The sequence below is a fragment of the Desmodus rotundus genome, chromosome 7, assembly GCF_022682495.2.
Source record: "Desmodus rotundus isolate HL8 chromosome 7, HLdesRot8A.1, whole genome shotgun sequence".
Taxonomy (NCBI): domain Eukaryota; kingdom Metazoa; phylum Chordata; class Mammalia; order Chiroptera; family Phyllostomidae; genus Desmodus; species Desmodus rotundus.
The window spans coordinates 94,919,180-94,939,578 of NC_071393.1; the positions used below are offsets into that span (position 1 = coordinate 94,919,180).

At 35.2% G+C, this 20,399-nt stretch overlaps 1 protein-coding gene across 7 annotated transcripts in view; it reads right to left on the minus strand.

Moving 5' to 3' along the window:
- The window catches only part of DENND4A (DENN domain containing 4A), a 106,452-nt gene that overhangs the window by 53,197 nt on the left and 32,856 nt on the right, over positions 1-20,399 (minus strand). For all 7 annotated transcript variants that reach the window (XM_024567506.3, XM_024567505.4, XM_024567504.3 and 4 more), the window contains exons 5-9: positions 11,735-11,984; positions 6,464-6,533; positions 4,624-4,793; positions 3,567-3,808; positions 542-608 (exon numbers count right to left, since the gene is read on the minus strand). In XM_024567506.3, the coding sequence (XP_024423274.2) occupies positions 542-608; positions 3,567-3,808; positions 4,624-4,793; positions 6,464-6,533; positions 11,735-11,984 (799 nt within the window). The remainder of the gene's footprint in view (positions 1-541; positions 609-3,566; positions 3,809-4,623; positions 4,794-6,463; positions 6,534-11,734; positions 11,985-20,399) is intronic.

Sequence of the window (20,399 nt, forward strand, 5' to 3'; positions counted from 1 at the left end):
TATAAATCTCTTCATAAATGATGATTAAATAAGCAGAAACTTACATTCAAGAGTAAAAGTAGAAAAAATATGAACAAAAGAGGAAAGATGCAGTCAACTGGGAAAAGTGAGGGGAAACAGTTTACGTTCACTTTAAACTTGCCCTGTCACAAAGATGTGAGCATTCCCTCCTGCAGTACATGAAAACGTAACTTTTACTTCTGTTTTCTTGTATACTAGCTTAGGGAATAAAGCCAAAGCCACAGAGGAACTTTCAAATACCTAGAACAAATTTAAAGAAAGAAGTTCCTTTTTGTGTGTTCAACATGTCTACTGCCTCCTACTTCTTTAACTCTGCAACCCTTTATTTAAGGGGGAAAAATTAGTCATCTGAGAGGCAGTTAATAAGACAATAAGGGCCTAAACTCCAAAATGAAATAGCATCTTGTTCTCTTTTGATCTTATTTGATTCCCCCCACCCCAATTTAAAACTGTTATTCTTGTTACATGTTGACAGAGCCAATATGAATTCAACAAGGCATTTACATCAAGAAAATCTTACCTGAACTAAAATTCGTGGTCTCTGAGGAGATGGAAAAGGAACTTTGTGCATAAAATGAGAAATATGCCTTAAAAACAAACAACAAAAAGCCAATTGATTCCAAAGTGAGTACAATATGCTACAAAGGTCAACATGTCTCCACAAATTCAAGTTAAGTCAAAAGCTCTGTGAACCTGTAATTTCTATATCCTTCCTACTATAAAAACAGGTGAACAAACAACCAAATATCATTTGTCCCATTAAAGCTGCTTGTACCTAAATTCAGTTACTTCTCATATTAATTGTTGTTCACATTTAACAATCTTTATGCTGAATGTTTATGTTATGTTACCTCAAAAGCCATTTAAACTTTTACCTCTCTCTAAGTAGATAATATACAACATGTCAGAGATGTGGACATTAACAAAGAAGCTAATTTGTACATTTGTAATATACTTTTTAGTCAACTACTCATATTTGTAAAATGAAACACCATTTGGACTACTCTAGAAAAATGGAAGAGTCTAACTGTTTCTAAGATGAACGATATACAGATAATACTTTTTCCACTGAGCTTCGTTTTACTGCATTTTATAGATGTTACGTTTTTTACAAACTAAATGTAAGACCCTCCACCAGCAAAAAGATCACAACTCACTTGACTGCAATACTTGCTTTATTACAGTGGTCTGAAATGGAACTGGGGATATCTCTGAGGTGTACCTGTACTTTCTATTAACAATAGGTTAAAAATCCTATTGCCGATTTTATGGGGGGTTTTCCCAGAAGAAAATGGATAAAAACCTAGATTAATGTGTTTTGTTTTGAACACTATGGAAAAATAAAAGGCAACAATAGTGAAAAATCCTTTCTTTCTTTTTTTTTAAGGAAAAAGTTATTTTATCTCCGCATTACTTTTCTTTTAAACATTATTTCAAAATCATTTCAGTTTCAGAACTGGGGTAACTTCAACTGGATAAAGAACATTAGAAATTTATTAATTTTACAAACATGTTTTGACTGCATGCTATGTATAACACTGCCAGAAATTATGGGAATTATTAAAATGGCACATGCTACTACCACTTTACACCATGAGGGTACTCATAACCTAAGAAAAGAAGATAAGGGGAATGAGTTCCAGAGGACACACATTGCTTGAATTATCTAAAGTATTTATAACAGCAGAAAATAGAGTGCGACCCATGAACACATAAAGATCTCCCAGATCCATTCATGGAGGATAGGCAAGGTCAAAACCACTTTCACAGTAAGATTTTGTTTGCCTTTTCCACTGTGCTGGTATCTGCACTGATGGTGCAAACCCCTGTGGCTGAAACTGCCGGCACCTCACTACGAATCAAGGCACCAAACTGTATTAGTAGTCACTGTATTCAGTTTCACTTAAGAAAGTCTTTGATGAAGCAATAAATATTATTAATTTTATTACTTTTGACCCTGCAGTGTACATTTTAAAAAAAAATCTGTGTGATGAAAGGGGAAGCATGAAGCACTTCTGCTATGCGTAGCAGTGTGATGGTTGTCCTGAAGAAAAGCACCTGTGCAATTGGTCCACAGCAACGTTTGGTCCGTGCCAAAAGGCCCTTCATATTTGGTTCTATGAAAAATGCCCAAGAGTATATTTGGTACATGACAAATTGTCCTTGATATTTGGTCCTGTCAAAAATGCCTACACCCATAACATTATTTAAGCTTTTAGTTTATAGGATCAATACATAAAAAACACTACTGACTTTTATTGACCCAGTAATTGTGTTGCGGCTATACTGCCAATGTTAACCATTTTCACCTCAATAACCTAGCTGGTATCGGCACGTGGGGTTAGGTAGCTGGGTCAGTGTGGACAAAACGTCTCCATGGGTGCTTTGGACGGGACCAAATGTCTGCCAATCCCTACGATAAACTCCACAAGTCTGGGTGCGGCAACAAAAAGGAAAATCCACAAGTTTCTGTAAACACTATCCAAATGCCCCCCTTCTTCCAGCTACTTATCTGTGTGAGGCCAAGGTCATATACTTCAACCCAAACAACATATTGCAACAGATTAAATACAGAAGCACATATGAGAACCTACCTGTGTTCAATGAATCCAGACATCAGATTTGTAAAAATGTAAAACAATGTCATTCTTCTCACTAATTTATTTTTTGTTTTGGAAAAGTTATTTTTCCAAAAAAAAGGGTATTTACATTAACATATAATAGGTTTATTATTTTTAAAAATAATAAATATTTTTAAAGTTCTCAGTTTTAATTTCTATTATAGTAAGTATCAACAAATATAACATATAAAATAAAAGCTCTTTGGGGGTCCTTGGTTTTTAAGAGTATAAAGGGGTCGAGACCAAAAGATTTGAGAACTGCTATATCAGACACTGAGAATATATAAATGCCAGGAAAAATTAAAGAGTAGTCCTGTAAACCAAATGTTCTTATGATAATTCTATCACTTTCCAATTGTCATTAGAGTCAGAGAATTCTGCCCAAGAATACAAAAGAGCTTAAGTGATAGATGGCATAAGTAAACAATAGTCAGACAATGGAGACAATTTAGATCTCATTTGCATTAGATCTTACTGCATGAAACATTATTCAGCTTGAATAACCTTAAAGTAAATCACCAAAATTTTAAAAAGAATACAGAATGCACTTACTAATTTTCCTTTAAATTCATGATTGCTAAACATAGTAAGAAATATTTTTTAAGGTTCATAATAAACCCAAATTATATGTAAAATAAGAATTACAAAACTATTTTTAAAATTCCAATCAGAATCTCCAAGTTTCACAAGAACATTAAAAATGAAACACTTAATTTGTTAGAGATAAATTCATTTAAAATAATGACTGTAAAAGTATAACAGAAATATTTATGATTGAAAAAAACAAATTCTTTATTCCAAATAACTCCTGACAAACCTAGTTTCCATATAAAATTTACCAACGTAATTAAATTACCAGTATAAATATACCACACATAATGGAAAGACCTGCCAAATTTTGAACCAGGAAGGCTTCTAACTTACTTCTCAATTGGAAGGACGTGAGGCCCAGAGATGGAATAACGATACAGAAAAGTCAGAAACTTCCTGAATGCATCAAAAAAAGGCCAGTGAGAAAGAAGACAGATGCACTTGCTAGTGTGAATTGTTTGGGAACTGTCAGACTTCCCATCTGCCGACGTTGCTAAACCCAAAAGCAGTTTCTGTTTTTCTGTGAGATTCTCCTCAGGATATGGTTCATAAAACTGAATAGCAGCACCATAGACCTGGAAAACAAAGTAATATGTTTACTAAATACACCTTATATCATTTATTCAACTCACATCATTAGTTAAGTATTTAGTGAATGAGCCCTTATGAGCCAGGCCATAATGAGCCACTATATGCCTACGAGTCAGGCAAGGTGCCAGGTACCAGGCACATAGTAGTAAACAGACATCACTCTTTGATTTCTTGAAGTATATTAAAAAATAAAATAAAATTTAAAAACTACATTAAGTGCTACTCTCATATCGTTTTATTTTTTAAAAAATGTGTTTCAATTAAATTGCATTTGTTTTATGAAGAATGAAAGAAATTGTATCAATATTCTCTATAAGAAAACAATTAAGAACTATTATTAGGTAGACAATAAGACAATGTTAGATAAGGAAACACAAATTCCAATTTCAGGCAATTCACTGAATTTCTCTGCACCTCAATTTCTCAAGCTATAAAATGAGAATGTCAGACTAGATGATTCCCAAGGTCTCTTCCAACTATGATAGTCTATGATTCTAAATAGGATTAAGTATTTAATAATGTCTTTTGCATTACTTTCAAAGCTTTAATATCACAGAAAATAAAGCAATGAAGGATCATCATTTGATCATTAAAAAATCACTGACCACATTTACAAGAAAGCATTTGGGTATATGGAACAGAATAAAAATTCTCTTTTCCTATGTCCCTGGTATAGTTACCAAATGAAAGAGGTATGTATAATAGATTCAGTTTAACCAGTTATTTTTTCCTACTGTTCCTTGCATTATATAAAATGTACAAGAAATGTACTGATATAACTTGTTAAAACACGGAGTACCTTTTCAGCTGAGGCTCCAGTTAACACGAATGTAGAAAATACAGGGAGAGGGTATTTGCTATTTGGTGGCCAGCATTCAATTGTTGCACCCATTGGTAAACAAAATAGGGGAACAGATTCTGGAAGTGAGAATGACTCATAATCTTCTTGAGGATATCTACAAATTAGACCTATAAAAATGACAATAAATATTAGGTTATCATCTCTTGAATTTTGGTGCTCATAATTTGAATGATGCTGAAATACTTTAACACATATCAAAGTTCAAAACATGACATATACAGGGTGAGGCAAAAGTAGGTTTATAGTTGTGAGTATGCGAAACAGAGTTATTCTTGTATTATTTTCCATAAGAACAACTGTAAACCTACTTTTGCCATACCCTGTAGGTTCATCAAATAACAATGGTTCAGAAGGATTCATACAGATTTTAATCCTCCAACATGATAACTATTGATATTAACTGCTTAATTTTTATGAAGCTTCATCAAGAAAGGCCAAGAAAGGCAGGCAGAAAAGATTATCTTAAAGAGATATACATAAATACACACACACCCAAAAATTCAGTTTGTGGTCACACTATTTTAAAGTATATGAATATACTATTTTTTAAATACATACCTGCATATATCCACTTCGTCAGTTCTCAATAACTTTCCCCAGGGGTTTTTACACATTAAAATAAATGTCCCATAGGATTACATACATAACTTCTAGCACAAATATAAGAAATATACTTATGAAAATAGAAGAGTAATCTATTTACATTTATAGTATTTTCAGAATAGTATCAACTCAATCCCAGTTTCTAAATAATCCCAAAGCATATGAATATAGTTTCAAGTGGCCTATGATTTCATGTTAAATGACTAGTCTACAAAGTGGTCCAGGAATCTCCTATTGGACACATTCTCCAGTAGGGTCTTGTACTGGATTTTGTGGGACTAAAAACAGAATATAGTTGCCCTGCACTTAAACAGTAAAAGTCAAGTGGAAACCATCACTAGATATGACCATAAAAACAAAATGATAACTAGGAACACCTGTAGTTGGTCTGCCACTAATATCTAAGTGATTCTGGAGAAATCATATACCTATAAGACTCTGGTTTTCTCATCTGTAAGTTAGACAAACTAGATATACTAAAGTCCAGGCAGTTCTAAAACTCTCTAATTATAGGCTGGCTAGCCAGTAGATCCCACGAGGGTCTACAGGTAAGTGTCCACTACTCTCTCAAGTCATGAGGCAACAGTCTAGGCTTTAAGTAGTTCAGAAATAGTGGTGAACTGTGGATCCTGAAAAATCAAAGGTAGAACAGAAAGGTAAAAGTCTAGGACACCAATTTTAAAACTGTATTAGTTAAAAGGCTGAAACTTCTCTCTTGCAAATAAGATCAGTATGTTTAATATTTTGAGGTTTCTGACAATTGAAAATTTCACCTATGTATTATAAAATCACAAATTAGTTTATATTTCAGATTATTATGAAACAATTATACATGAAGTGTAGATTTGACTAAATTTGATTAAAATATTAAAGAAACTAATTTAACTGGAAAATATGTTTCCACATTTTCTACTGATTAAAAAACTTAAAGAGAACTCATTTCTACTTATTAGTATTGAAACTGAATGTTTTTAAAAAACCTTCTTTTTAGTATTTATCTTCCATTAAGCATCCAATAAATTTATGGATGAAAACAAAACAGAATCAAAAAACGTGGGCTGCAGCCCCAGCCCCGACACTAACGCGCTGTAAGATGGGTTTGTTTATTGTCTTTAATATTACTGGTCCCCATAATCCATTTATATACTAAGTATCCATGAAAAATTATACTTACCAGCCTTGTAAGATATAGTGTTAGTCTTTGCCACCGATTTTTTATAACATAAGTATACTGCTGATCCCCACTGAATTAAAAAAAAGAAAATATCATTATTTTTAAAAGGTAGTAATTGAATAAAATGGAATCTCTCTGATCTTTCTATTATGTATTATCTAAGATATAAAAGATTACTCTCTGTTAGCTATTTTTCAGTTGGTTATTTTGGGAGTATTTTATTGAAGTTACTGCCCACTTTTCTTTCAGAAGTGAAAATTAACTTATTTTTTTCTTATAAACAATAACATAAAAATTGGTCCCTTTAAAACAAAATTAATAACAAACTATAGAAATGATCCTTGAAAGTACAATCTTATATGAAATGTTAAAGGGACTTAATTGAAGAAAAAGAAGAAAATCAAAAACTATGAACAGTAAAATGACAACAAACTCACAATTATCAACACCTGAACCTAAAAAACAAAAACAAAACCTAAGCAAAAAACTAGAACAGAAACAGAATCACAGAAATGGAGATCACGTGGAGTGTTACCAGCAGGGAGGGGTAAGGGAGAGAATTTGGGAAGAAGGTACAGGGAGTAAGAAGCACAAATTGGTAGGCACAAAATAGACAGGGGGAAATTACGAATAGTACGGGAAATGGAGAAGCCAAAGAACTTATATGTACGACCCGTGGACATGAACTAAGGAGGGGAATGCTAGAGGGAGGAGGAGTAGAGGGCGGAGGAGGCTAAAGGGGAGAAAAGACATGGGACAACTTTAATAGCATAATCAATAAAATATACTTAAAAAAATAAGCCACAATAATTTAGATTTTATTCTAAATCCAAAATGTAGAAAGAAAGGATAAACTAGGAAATATCTACTCATGTGTGTATATACCTTCCTTTTGATTCCATAACCCCTTTCAGATATTGCCAGATTTTTCTGCAGCTCTTTATACCAAAACTCAAGAGTAGTAATTTGCCATATCCATTTCCTTATATTTCATTCTCTCCTGAATCAACTCGAAAAGAGGTTTTAATTTCACCATTCCTTAAAAGAATGCCTTTATTTTAATGATGTCAAATCTAATAGTTGATTCCATCTTCATTTTATTCAACTTCTCAGCAGGTTTTGATACCACCGATGACTCCCTTCCTGAGACTGTATTTTCTTTTCTTGGCTTTTGAGGCATCGTACCCTCCTGGCCCCTCCCCACCAAATCTCTGGCTACCCCTCAGTCTCCCCTGTAGCATCCACTCTCTTCCTGATCCTTAAATGTGATCTCTTCTTTTCTTTACTTTCTTTCTCTAAATGATCTCATACATTTAGTTCTATGGTTTTAAGTAACTGCTACTCCCAAACAACTCAATGGTCTAGTCCCAGCTGAAACTGAGATGAGGAGGACTGGGTAAAGCAGATTTTGGGGTGAAGAAAAGGAGTTCAGTTTTAGACATGTTAAGTTTGAAACATCTATTAGACATGCAAGTGAAGAATCAAATGTAGCTAAGGCAAGAGGTCTGAAATGGAGATGTCACTTGGGAGATGTCACCACTTGACATTAGGTGGTGACAGATATATGCACATAGCACATTTCCTTACCTCCTTTCAGTCTCAACTCAAGTGTCACTTTATTATTTCATCACCTTAAATGAAATAACAAGCCTCCCTCTACTCTTCCTAGTCCTATCATCTCTATCTCGCTTTTCTTCCCTGCACAGCACTTACCACCTTTGGCGTATTGTGTATTTTCTTATTTATTATCTGCCTCTCAGCACTAAAATGTAAGTTCCAAGATGGCGAGGGCTTTGTTTTGTTCACTACTATATCTGTAGCACTTAAAACAGTGCCTTATGTAACAATGCTTTAAAAATATGTGTTACATGAGACGGGACACATTTGTGCACACGTGATAGAGTACCTGCATAAACCAGTACCTAAGAACACATTCATACCACTGAAGACAAATATATAGAGAAAATAACCTTCCTTTAAGAAATATTTTTTAAATATTAAGAGACTACTACAACAAACATCCACTTACCACCAAGATTTAACAAATGTTAACAATTTACCATATTGGCCTCAGATATTTTAATTTATAGAAAAACAAAAAATTACAGGTTTAGCTAAAGCCTTATCTTCCACTCCTTTCTGTTCTCTGGAGTTAACTACTAACCTAAAGCCAGTGCATATCATTTACATGCATTTAAAAATTTTCTACTATACAAATATACACACCTATAAGTATGCATTACTGTTTTGTGTACTTTAAATTTTACATAAATGAGGGCAAAGGGGGAAAAACTGGGACAACTGTAATAGAATAACAATAAACAATTATTAAAAATATAAATAAATAAATTTTACATAAATGATGAGATGATGAATATATGCTTCTATGGCTTACTTTTTTATTCATCTATATGTTCTTGAGAATCAGTGAAGTTAATCTAATTTCTTGATCTAAGCTACTGCATAGTACTCCATTAATGAGTGAATGTTTATTTATGAATGAATGAATGTTCAATGAATGATTGAATGTATGTCTATCCCGCTACTAATGGACACTTAGGTTGTTTCCTCTTTTTTCTTTTTGCTATTATAAACAATGATGCAATAAACTGGCTTCTCATCTAGAAACTTTTCTTGCTTTCTTAAATATATTTTCTGTGTCTCCAGGAGATCAACTGTGAAATCATGCTTAGGACAGCTCATCGCTCTGTTAGAATTTTGTTTTTATAAATGTTTTAGTATTTTTGTATCAAAAGAGGGGATGTGTAAAAGTCAAGTGGATAGATAATATGAATGTAGATCAAACTGGACTTTTAGTTTATCAGGTGATTAAAAAAATTATAAATAAATAAAGGGCTCTCTATTGAAAAGTCCCAACTATAGTTCCTAATAAGCCAAATTTTGTGAAGATCAAAACCCTTCAATGATAACCTTTGTGACAATAAAAAGGGAACTATATGACCATTTGGATATGGCAGAAACCAAAAGGATTATTTTAAAATGAAAAACAGATGTTCAAAGATACAGTAAAAATTATGGGGCTCTGGAGAAAATTAGCTATGACATCAAAACTACAAGAGGATTTCCTAAATATTTTTCATATACAAGATTCAGCCAAAAAAAAAAAAAAAGAGTAGGAGAAGCCATGTTTTAAAAATACTTTACATGTTTAACCTATAAACTATCTATATTATGATTGGCCATGGCAAAAACACACTTTCAGATGCTTTCTTAATTCAGGAATTAGGTACATGCTTTAATTACTTGCTTTGTTAATAACTCTACTTTTCTAAATAAACTTGCTAAAGAAGGTAAAGGGATTATTCAAAGAACATATATGCATAACTTGCAGACACAAATAACAGTGTGGTGAAGGCCAGATGGAAGAGGGGGTGGGGACAGGGTGAAGGTGGGCAAAAGAAGGGGGAGAATGGGGACATCTGTAATAGTGTGAACAACAAAAATAAAGTTAATAAATACTGACATTTTTGAAAGGTTGCAAAACAAGAGGCATTACATAGAGTATGATGTTAATTCTTCCAATCCATGAACATGGTACATGCTTCCACTGGTTTTTATCTTCCTCTATTTCTTCAATCTCCTATAGTTTTCTGAGTACAGATCTTTTACCTCCTTGGTTAAGTTTATTCCTAGGTACTTTATTTTTTTTTGTTGCAGTGGTAAATGGGATTATTTTCATTTCTGGATATTAATTTTGTATCCTGCTTCTTTGCTAAATTCATTTATTAAATCTGATAGTTTTTTTGTGGAGTCTTTAGGGTTTTCTATGTATAATATCATGTCATCTGCAAATAATGACAGTTCTACTTCCTCCTTTCCAATTTGGATGCCTTTTATTTCTTCTTGTCTGATTGCTGTGGCTAGGACTTCCAGTACTATATTGAATAAGATTGGTGAAAGCGGATATCCTTGTCTTTTTCCCGAACTTAAGGGAAATACTTTTAGTTTTTGCCCATTGAGTATGATGTTAGCTATAGGGTCATTGCATATAGAGTATGAAAAAAATACTCTCAATGATTCAAAAACCGAGGAGTCTCAAATTTGCCAAAAGTTAGCTGTATCCTCAACTACAAATTTTTGTATTTTTGTACCACATGACCATTCTATTTTCTTCCAGATCTAAAATATTATGATTCTATTCAAAATCAATCAAAGTCCAAATCATTTAAGGCTTATGGTTCAAAGTTTAAAAACTAATAATTCTTGAAAACTCTTTCTGTACATAAGCTTAATGGGTGGTAGAGAGGTAGAGGAGGTTCTTTTGAGGCCAAAGCTGTGGGCCTGGTACAAAAATCATGTAGGAACTTGAGAAAAAATTCAACACATATTTCCTCCTGTCCATTAGATTGGTTTTCTTTTTCCTCCTCATTTAGAAATCTAGTAGACAAATACATTTACAAGTCATTCATACATAGCCTACATTTGGATCATCAAGGGTGTGAGTTTAGTGGGTAAAGATGAACGGCCTGCAGACTGACTAACCCTTGGGGCATTCCACTGTGTAGAGGTTAGGGAGATGGGAAGGAATCAGCAATGGCAGAAAAGGAGAGATTGGTGAGGCAGGAGGAAAAACAGAGTACACAGAAAAAGAATATTTCTCCTTTTCTTGCAATTGTTTGAAGAAAGAAGAAGTGATCATCTATGTCAAACTTACTGAAAATAAGATGAAGAACTGACCATTTGATTCAACATGAGCAATCTTGATCGAATGGTGGAGACAAAAGTCTAACTGAAAAGTCAAAGTGAGGAAGGGGACAGAACACAGTCAACTCTTTGAGACGTTTTATTATAAAGGAGAACAATGAAATGGGGCACTAGATGGAGGAGGAGAAAGGGGTCAAGTTCTGTAAACATGGGAGAAACACGGCTTGCATGCTGGAGAAAATAATCCAATAGAGAGAAAAACGGATGATTCGAAAAGAAAGTAAGAAGAATTGCTGAAGCTGTGTACTCAAATAGGTGAGTAGTATATGAGATCTAGTGCACAAATGGAAGGAGGGGTTAACCTTGGCTAGTGCATTACTTTTTCAGTAAGGAGGAAAAAAATTTTTTTAATTAAAATAAAAAGGCTTTTTGCATAGCTCTTTCTGAAAGTTCAACTAAAGTACTCTCCTAAACATAAAATATCCAACATCTTTAAAGACATATTTTTACTTCAGTAATTATGCCATGCTGTTTTCCAAACAAAGATTTTAGGTTATGGTCATTTTCACCAGTGGCTAATTTTATCAGTGCGAAAGAGTCACTTACCATACTGTTATTGAGATTCTTGTCGACTTTGCAGAATGTGTGTGGTGGACTTTCTCCTTTACTGGGTACAATGATACATATGTCTGTGACAGCCAAGGTGTTCTGCGTCATGTTTTCAGAGGCTCTTCGGTAAGTGATATAAATCTTCTGAGATGAGGTACTGCCGCTAATATTTGCAGGGCGTCCATAGGGAGTACTCTGAATAATCTCACACCCCTGTTTCAATCTTTCTTTCCAGTCATACAAAACTCTAAAAAATAAATAAAGTAAATGAATACACAAACACAAAGCACCCTGAAACACAAAAGGTAACATTATCAGGTATCATGAACTGATGATCCTTAAATGTAGCAGAGATTTCAATCTTACCGCAAGTTTGAATTGCGCAGTCCCATGTAAAATTAAAGGATAACTGTTTTTTCTATCTAAAATTTAAGTAATGTAGGAAAAATTCAGATAAATTTTGTGTTTGTTGACATAAACCACAGGATATCAACAATTAAGGGCAAAGGTATTTGCTTCAGCGTTCCATTTAATGGATTTATTTATTTTTGTCTCTAAAACCAAGCATCTTCTTGATAGAAAGCAACTTTGTATTGTAGCCAAAATTAAAATTTTAAAAAGGGTTCTTAACCAGAAGGTATAGAACCTGCTCACACAATTTTACTTTCAATACTTGCCCCTCAGGTTTAGGAGATAAATTTAGGCTTTCAAAAGAGAAAGTAACCTCAAAATTATGGGTGAATGATATAGGTTTGTTTTTCCCCTTCTTCTTTATTATGGTAAAATCATAGGCTTTTCATAAGGGCAGGCCAGGCATCCATTCTTTAAGTCTTCTAAATACTATACTTAAAGTACTTGGGGACACAAAGAAAATGTCATGTTTGAATAACAGTGTATTCTTTTAGAGATTTCACTGATTTGACTTTAAGTCCTCTGCATCACTGAAAATAAAATTAAAGGTCTACTATATTAAATGTTTTTGCTATAGAAGTTGTTTTAATAGGCAATGTCCCCAACATCAATCAGTATTCCCTTTTATAAAATCCTATTATACAAAGAAAATTTAGTGTCAGAAATTGGTCAAATTATTTTTTTTAATCCTTTTTTTTAAAACCTTGGATATGATGATATGTTTATTGATTTTAGAGAAGAGGAAGGGGGAGAGAAAGAGAGAGAGAAACATTGATCAGTTGCCTCTCCTACACACCCTGAGTACCCAAATGCAACTTAGGCATGTGCCCTGACCAGGAATTGAACCAGTGACATTTTGCTTTGTAGGATGATGTCCAACCAACTGAGCCAAATCGGTCAGGGTAATCTAATATAATACTTAATTTCCCTTTTTGTCCTGTCAACAAAGAAATTTTCTCAATATTTTATTTTGAATATTTAGAGCAAATTAAATATTTAATCATAGCAACTATGTTTATCCTATTGTTGGCTTAATTGCTTATTCATTCTCCTTTTGATCTTGCTTTTGTTTTGTTTTTTTTTTAAATCTTAAAAAAGGCACTGTGACAGAAATTAGACACATCTGAATTCAAATTCCCACCACTTGCTACTGACTATTGCATCATAGGCAGTTACTTAATATTTGAGCCTTATACTACTCAGCTACAAAATTTAGAAAATGTAACCCATAGGACCTTGAGAAAATTAGAGTGTCTGGTACACAGATGTTCAATTAAAAACAAGAAAATAAAAATACAACACAGAAAAACAAACCACCATTTATTCAAATTCTTAAAAGATGTAGAATATAAACGTGATACATAAGATACCTATTTTCTTTAATCAGATATTGTGCTGTCCTATATATTTTGCATTACTATTTTTTTATTTTTATTTTTTGAAAGATTTTTATTTATTTATTTATTTTTAGAGAGAGAAGAAGGGAGGGAGAAAAAGAGGGAGAGAAACATCAATGTGTGGTTGCCTCTCATGTGCCCCATACTGGGGACCTGGCCTGCAACCCAGGCATGTGCTCTGAATGGGAATCGAACCAGCGACCCTTTGGTTTGCAGGCTGGGGCTCCATCCACTGAGCTACACCAGCCAGGGCTATTTTTTTTTTGTTTTTCTATTGTTAGATAACATTTCTTGTCCAAATTGTAAGCTTTTAAGGATACAAAATAAATATACAGAAATCAGTTGCATTTTTATACACCAGCTATCAGAACGAGAAACTAAGAAAACAATCCCATTTACAACTGAATAAAAAATAATACCTAGGAATAAGTTTAATCAAGGATGTAAAACACCTGTACTCAAAAAATTATAAGACACTGAAGAAAGAAACTGAAGAAGATACGAATAAATGGAAGCATAGACTGTGTTCATGGGCAGGAAGAATTAACATCATTAAAATGTACATGCTACCCAAAGCAATCTATAGATACAAAACAATTCCTATCAAAATACCAATGGTGTATTTCATAGAACTAGAACTAGAACTAGAACTAGAATTTTAGAACGAATTTTCCAAAAATGTATATATAACTACAAAAGACCCCAAATAGCCATGGCAATCTTGAAAAAGAAGAACAAAGTTGGAGGTACCACACTACCTGATATGAAACTATACTGTAAGGCTAAAGTAATCAAAACAGCATAGTACTGGCATAAAAACATATAGATCAACGGAACAGAATAGAGAGCCCAGAAATAACACCATACTTATATGGTCAATTAATATTTGACAAAGGAGGCAAGAACATACATCGGGGTAAAGACAGTCTATTTAATATATGTGTTGGCAATATTGGACAGATACATATCAAAAAATGAAATGACCACTTTCTTACACCATATACAAGAATAAACTCAAAATGGATTAAAGACTTAAACTTAAGACTTGAAACCATAAAAGTCCTAGAAGAAAATATAGGCAGTAAAATCTCAGATATTTCTCTTAGTAATATTTTTTTCTGATATAGCTCCTAGGGCAAGGGAAATGAAAAAATAAACAAATGGGACTATGTCAAAATAAAAAGTTTTTGCACAGCAAAATGAAAAGACAACCCACTGAATAGAAGAAGATATTTGCCAATGATATATCTGATAAGTGGTTAATATTCAAAATCTATAAAGAACTCATACAACTCACCCTGGTGTGGCTCAGTAGATTGGGCATTGGCCTGGGAACCAAAAGGTCACCAGTTCGACTCCCAGTCAGGACACATGCCTGGATTGCAGGCCAAGTCCCTGGTTGGGGGCATGAGAGAGGAAGTTTCTCTCCCCCTCTCTCCCCCTCTTTTCTTTTCTCTCCAGAAATAAATAAAATCTTAAACAAAAAAAACCTCATACAACTCAACACCAAGAAAAACAATCCAATTAAAAAATGGGCAAAGGACCTGAATAGACACCTCTTTAAAGAGGACATACAGATGGCCAATAGACACGTGATAAGATGCTCAACATCATGAGTCATCAGAGAAATGAAAATTAAAACCACAATAGGGCATCACCTCACACCTATCAGAATGGCTATCATCAATAAATATCAACAAACAAGTGTTACTGAGAATGTGAAGAAAAGGAAACCCGCGTGCACTGCTGGTGGGAATGCAGACTGGTGCAGCCACTATGAACAACAGTGGAGGTTCATCAAAAAATTAAAAATAGGACAGCCTTATGACCCAGTGATTCCACTTCTGGGTATTTTGAAAAATCCAAAAACCACTAATTCAAAAGAAAACATGCACTCTTATGTCCACTGCAGCATTATTTACCCCAGCCAAGATTTGGAAGCAATCGAAGTGCCCATGAATAAATGAGTGGATGAAAAAGCTGTGGTACTTACATACAAATGAATATTACTCAGCCTTAAAAAAGAATGAAATCTTACCCATTTGCAACAGAATGGATGGACCTAGAGAGTTTTATATTAAGTGAAATAAATCAGTCAGAGAAAGACAAATACCGTATGATTTCATGTATGTGTGGAATCTAAAGAACAACATAAATATAAACAAAATAGAGACTCATATTTACAGAGATCAGACTGATGGTTGCCAGAGTGGAGGAAGGGTTGAGGGACTGGGTTAGAAAGGTCAAGGGACTGAGAAGTACAGGTTGGCATTTACAAAGTATTCACGGGGATGTAAAGTACAGCATAGGAAATATAATAAATAACATTGTGATAACTATGTATGGTGCCAGATGGTTACTGGAAATATCCAGAGGACCACTTTGTAAATTATATGATTGTGTAACCACTCTACTGACACCTGAAACTAATACAAAATGATACTAAATGTTAACTATAATTGAAAAAAATAAAAGATAATAAAAATAAACAAACTGCAAGATTTTGAAGGCAAGGATAATATATTATTCATAATCACAAATATATAAGGGTAGCTATAAGAGCGGTCAATTTAGTCATTCTAGTTCAACTCCTTTCCTATCAAAGAATCCTTCCTTTGCTTGGAAAATTCCTCATATTTACTATAGGGAACTCCAACACTCAAATGAGAATCCGTGATGTTGCCTTCATTTAATCCACAAGCTAAAATTCTGATGATAGTCAGTGGTCACAGGAACAACTTACCTAATCTTTTGAAAACAAGTTCTAATAGCTGACTTACTTTCCCAAGCCATTTACTAAATATGTAATCTTCATATGAAGCAAAAGAGTAGCTGTTCTACAATCAACTTAAAATTATTGCAATTAATTCATGACTTAACATAATAAAGACTGATTTTTAATGTAATTTTTTGATATAAACCATTACATGACAGAATTTTAAAAGTAGAAGAATATTCAGGAGCTCATCTTATCTTCCCTCAGGTGTTAGTAAACATGACCACATAATCCTCTTTCAGACTTAATATATTAGGAGATGGGACTTTTACAGCCCCTTCTGGTGACATCAGTAGGGTTGTCAATATCTTCCTTATTTTTAACCAAAATATTATAAGTTAAGCTAATTTTCATTCCTTATCAACTCTTCATCTATTTTGAAGGTACTCCTAGCCTTCCTTTGTTTTTTTTCTTTCAGTTTTCCTGTGGGGATCTTAGTTTTCTATCTTTTAAATTTTTCCTCTTTCATTCAAAAAAATTATATATCTTTACATTTATATAATCCTGTTTTACATATATGTAAAATATGCATATATTTCTCTTTAAAAGAACCCCAACTTTACAAAAATTGACAAGTTGATCCTAAGATTCATATGAAAATTAAAGAGACCCAGAATAGCTGAAACAATCTTGAAAAAGAAGAACAATGTCGGAATACTTACATTTCAATGTGAATACTGACTACAAATCCACAGTACTCAAAACTGTGTAGTACTGCCATAAGGATGGACATGTATACAAATGGAAGGGAACTGAGAGAGCCCAGAAATAAACCCATAAGTCTATGGACAATTAATTTTTTTAAATGGGGGAAGGATACTCTCTTCAGCAAATGGTGCTGGGACAACTGGATATCCATTTTCAAAAGAGTAAGATTGGGGGCTTCCAGTCAAGATGGAGGTGTGGGTAAACACGGCTCGCCTCCCAGGACAACTACATCAAAATTACAACTAAACTACAGAACAACCATCACTTAGAACCAACAGAAATCCAGTTGAATGGAAGTCCGACAACTGTGGAATTAAAGAAACCACATCCATACAGACTGGTAGGAGGGGCAGAGAAGCAGACACATAGAACAGGCTGGCCCACCACACCCAAGGGTGGTGTATAAAAATTTGGGAGGGATAGCTCAGGAATGAGGGGTCCCAGCCCCACAACAGCCCCCCAGCCCAGGGTTCCAGTGCTAGAAAGATAAGCCTCCATAACTTCTGGCTGTAAAAAAACAGCAGGGTTTGGGTTGGTGAAAGGGACTACTGGATTCCCAAGAAATGCCTCTTAAAGGGCCCGCACAGGGACTTACTCAAACTCATTCCCTCTGAGCTCCAAACCTGGAGTGGTGGCTTGAAAGGCACCAGTGGTATACAGGGAGTAACTGAGGTGTCTGGCACTGGGACAGGAGCTGGAGGACAGCTTCTTCCCAGAGAGAAAGGTGGGCAGAGGACACTGTTCCTTTTCTGAGCCCTACCCCCACAGAGGCTCAGAGCCAGCAGGTGGGGCGCCATATTTGAGACTCCATCAACCTGGCTCAAATGGTTTTTTGCCCTGGTTCTGCCCTGGTGAATCCCTGGAATCCCTAAGGCTCCGTTCCCTTCTTCCCCATGGCCCACCCAAGCTGTTAACAGTGGCTTTTACATATGAATGGCTGGTCTCAGCTCAGGCTTCACATCTTATTAAAGCTTCTCAAATAAGTAACAAAGAACCTCAGTGAGCCCCCAGGCCCTGTACCTCCCACTAAGCGGCCCCAGGCTCAGCACTAGCAGCCACCAGCTTTGGATCACAGTTTGGTTTACCAGGGAACCTCCAAGCCAAGCACAAGTAGCAGTCATCTTCAGATTGCTTTACAGCTCAGGCATGGAGGCCCTGAGCAGAACATAAGGGGTGGCTGACCTTGGCCTGCACCATACTGGAAACCCCAGAACCTGTGCAGTAGTGGACAGCCACTGACCACATCGGAGCACCACCACCCTGCCCCCCTGCACAGCTGATCCTCCATGGAGGAAGAAGGTTGGTGGTCAGTGGTCACAGTCAATCCTCGTAGCTGACTGGCCTGGGTAAATCCCTCCCATTGACCTGCCAACAGCAACCAAGGCTCAGCTACAAGAAGAAGGTATACTCAGCCCACAAGGAGGGTGTACCTCAAGTACCCAGCTTGGGTGATAGAAGAGGTTGTGTCACTACAGAACTCCTACTACATTAGGCCACACTACCGAGACAGGGAGTCACAGCAGCTCTACGTAATACATAGAAACAAAAACAGAGGCTCCCAAAATGAGGAGACACAGAAACATGGCCCAAATGAGAGAACAGATCGAAACTCCAGAAAAAGAGCTAAATGAAGTGGAGATGAGCAATTTATCAGATTCAGAGTTCAAAACACTGGTTGTAAGGATGCTCAAGGAACTTAGTGAGGACCTCAGTGGAATAAAATAGACCCAGGCAGAAATGAAGGATATACTAACAGAAATAAAGAACAATTTACAGGGAATAAACAGTAGAGTAGATGAGGTCGATAATCAAGGCACTGATACAGAACATAAGGAAACAAAAACAACCAATAAGAACAACAAGAAGAAGAAAGAATCGAAAGAAATGAGGATAATGAAAAGAGCCCGTGGGACTACTTCAAGTGTACCAACATTCACATCATAGGGGTGCCAGAAGGAGAAGAGAGAGAGTAAGAAATTGGAACTCTATTTGAAAAAATAATGAAAGAAAACTTCCCTAATTTGGTGAAGAGGATAGACATGCAAGTCCAGGAGGCACAGAGAATCCCAAACAAGGTGGATGCAAAGAGGCCCACTCCAAGACACATTATAATTAAAATGCCAAAAGTTAAAGATAAAGAGAGAATCTTAAAACCAGCGAGAGAAAAAGACATTAGTTACCTACAGGGGAGTTGTCAGCTGATTTCTCAAAATAAATTTTGCAGGATAGAAATATTCAAATTTTTTGCCATGGATTGGCAAGAAATACTCAAAGTCATGAAGAACGGGGACCTACAGCCAAGATTGCTCTGCCCAGCAAAGCTATCATTTGGAATTGAAGGGCAGACAGAGCTTCCAAGTTAAGAAAATGTAAAGGAGTTCATCATCTCTAAAGCATTATTATGTGAAATGTTAAAAGGACTTATTTAAGAAAAAGAAGATTAAAACTATGAACAATAAAACGACAATAAACACATACCTATCAACAATTGAATCTAAAAGCAAACTAAGCGAAGAAGAACAGAATCGTGGATATGGAGAGCATTTTGATGGCTGCTACATGGGAGGATGGTGTGGGGGAGAATGGATGAAGAGGTGAGGGGATTAAGAAGTACAAGTAGGTAGTAACAGAATAGCCACCAGGATGTAAAGTACAATAAAGGAAATGGAGTAGCCAAAGAAATTATACACATGACCTATGGACATGAACAAAAGGGCAGGGATTGCCTGAGGGAGTGGGGGGTGCTAGTTGGGAGGAACTAAGGAGGAAAAATTGGGATAACTGTAATAGCATAATCAGTAAAATATAATTTAAAGGGAAAGAAAAAGATAGGAGCCTTTCCTCAACCATATACAAAATTAAATCAAAAGGTATCAAAGACCTAAATGTGAAGGCTGAAACTGTAAAACTCTTAGATAAAAATTGGGCGTGAATCTTTATAACCTTAGGTTAGTAAAAGTTTCTTAGATATGACACCAAAACATAAGCAACAACATCAACAAAAAAAAGTTAAATCAGACCTCATCAAAATTTAAAACTTTTCAGCTTCAGAAGCTACCATAAAAAAGTGAAAAGACAACCCACAGAATGGGAGAAATTATCTGTAAGTCATGTGTTTGGTAAGGAAGTTGATACTAGCATATATAAAGAACTCTCAAATCTCAACAATAAAAAGATAGCCCAATTAAAAACAGGAAAAGGGCCCTGGCTGGTGTGGCTCAGTGGATTGAGTGCCGGCCTGTGAACCAAAGGGTTGCTGGTTCGATTCCCAGTCAGGGCACATGCCTGGAGTGCAGGCTAGGCCCCCAGTATGGGCACGCAAGAGGCACACACTGATGTTTCTCTCCCTCTCTTTCTCCCTCCCTTCTGC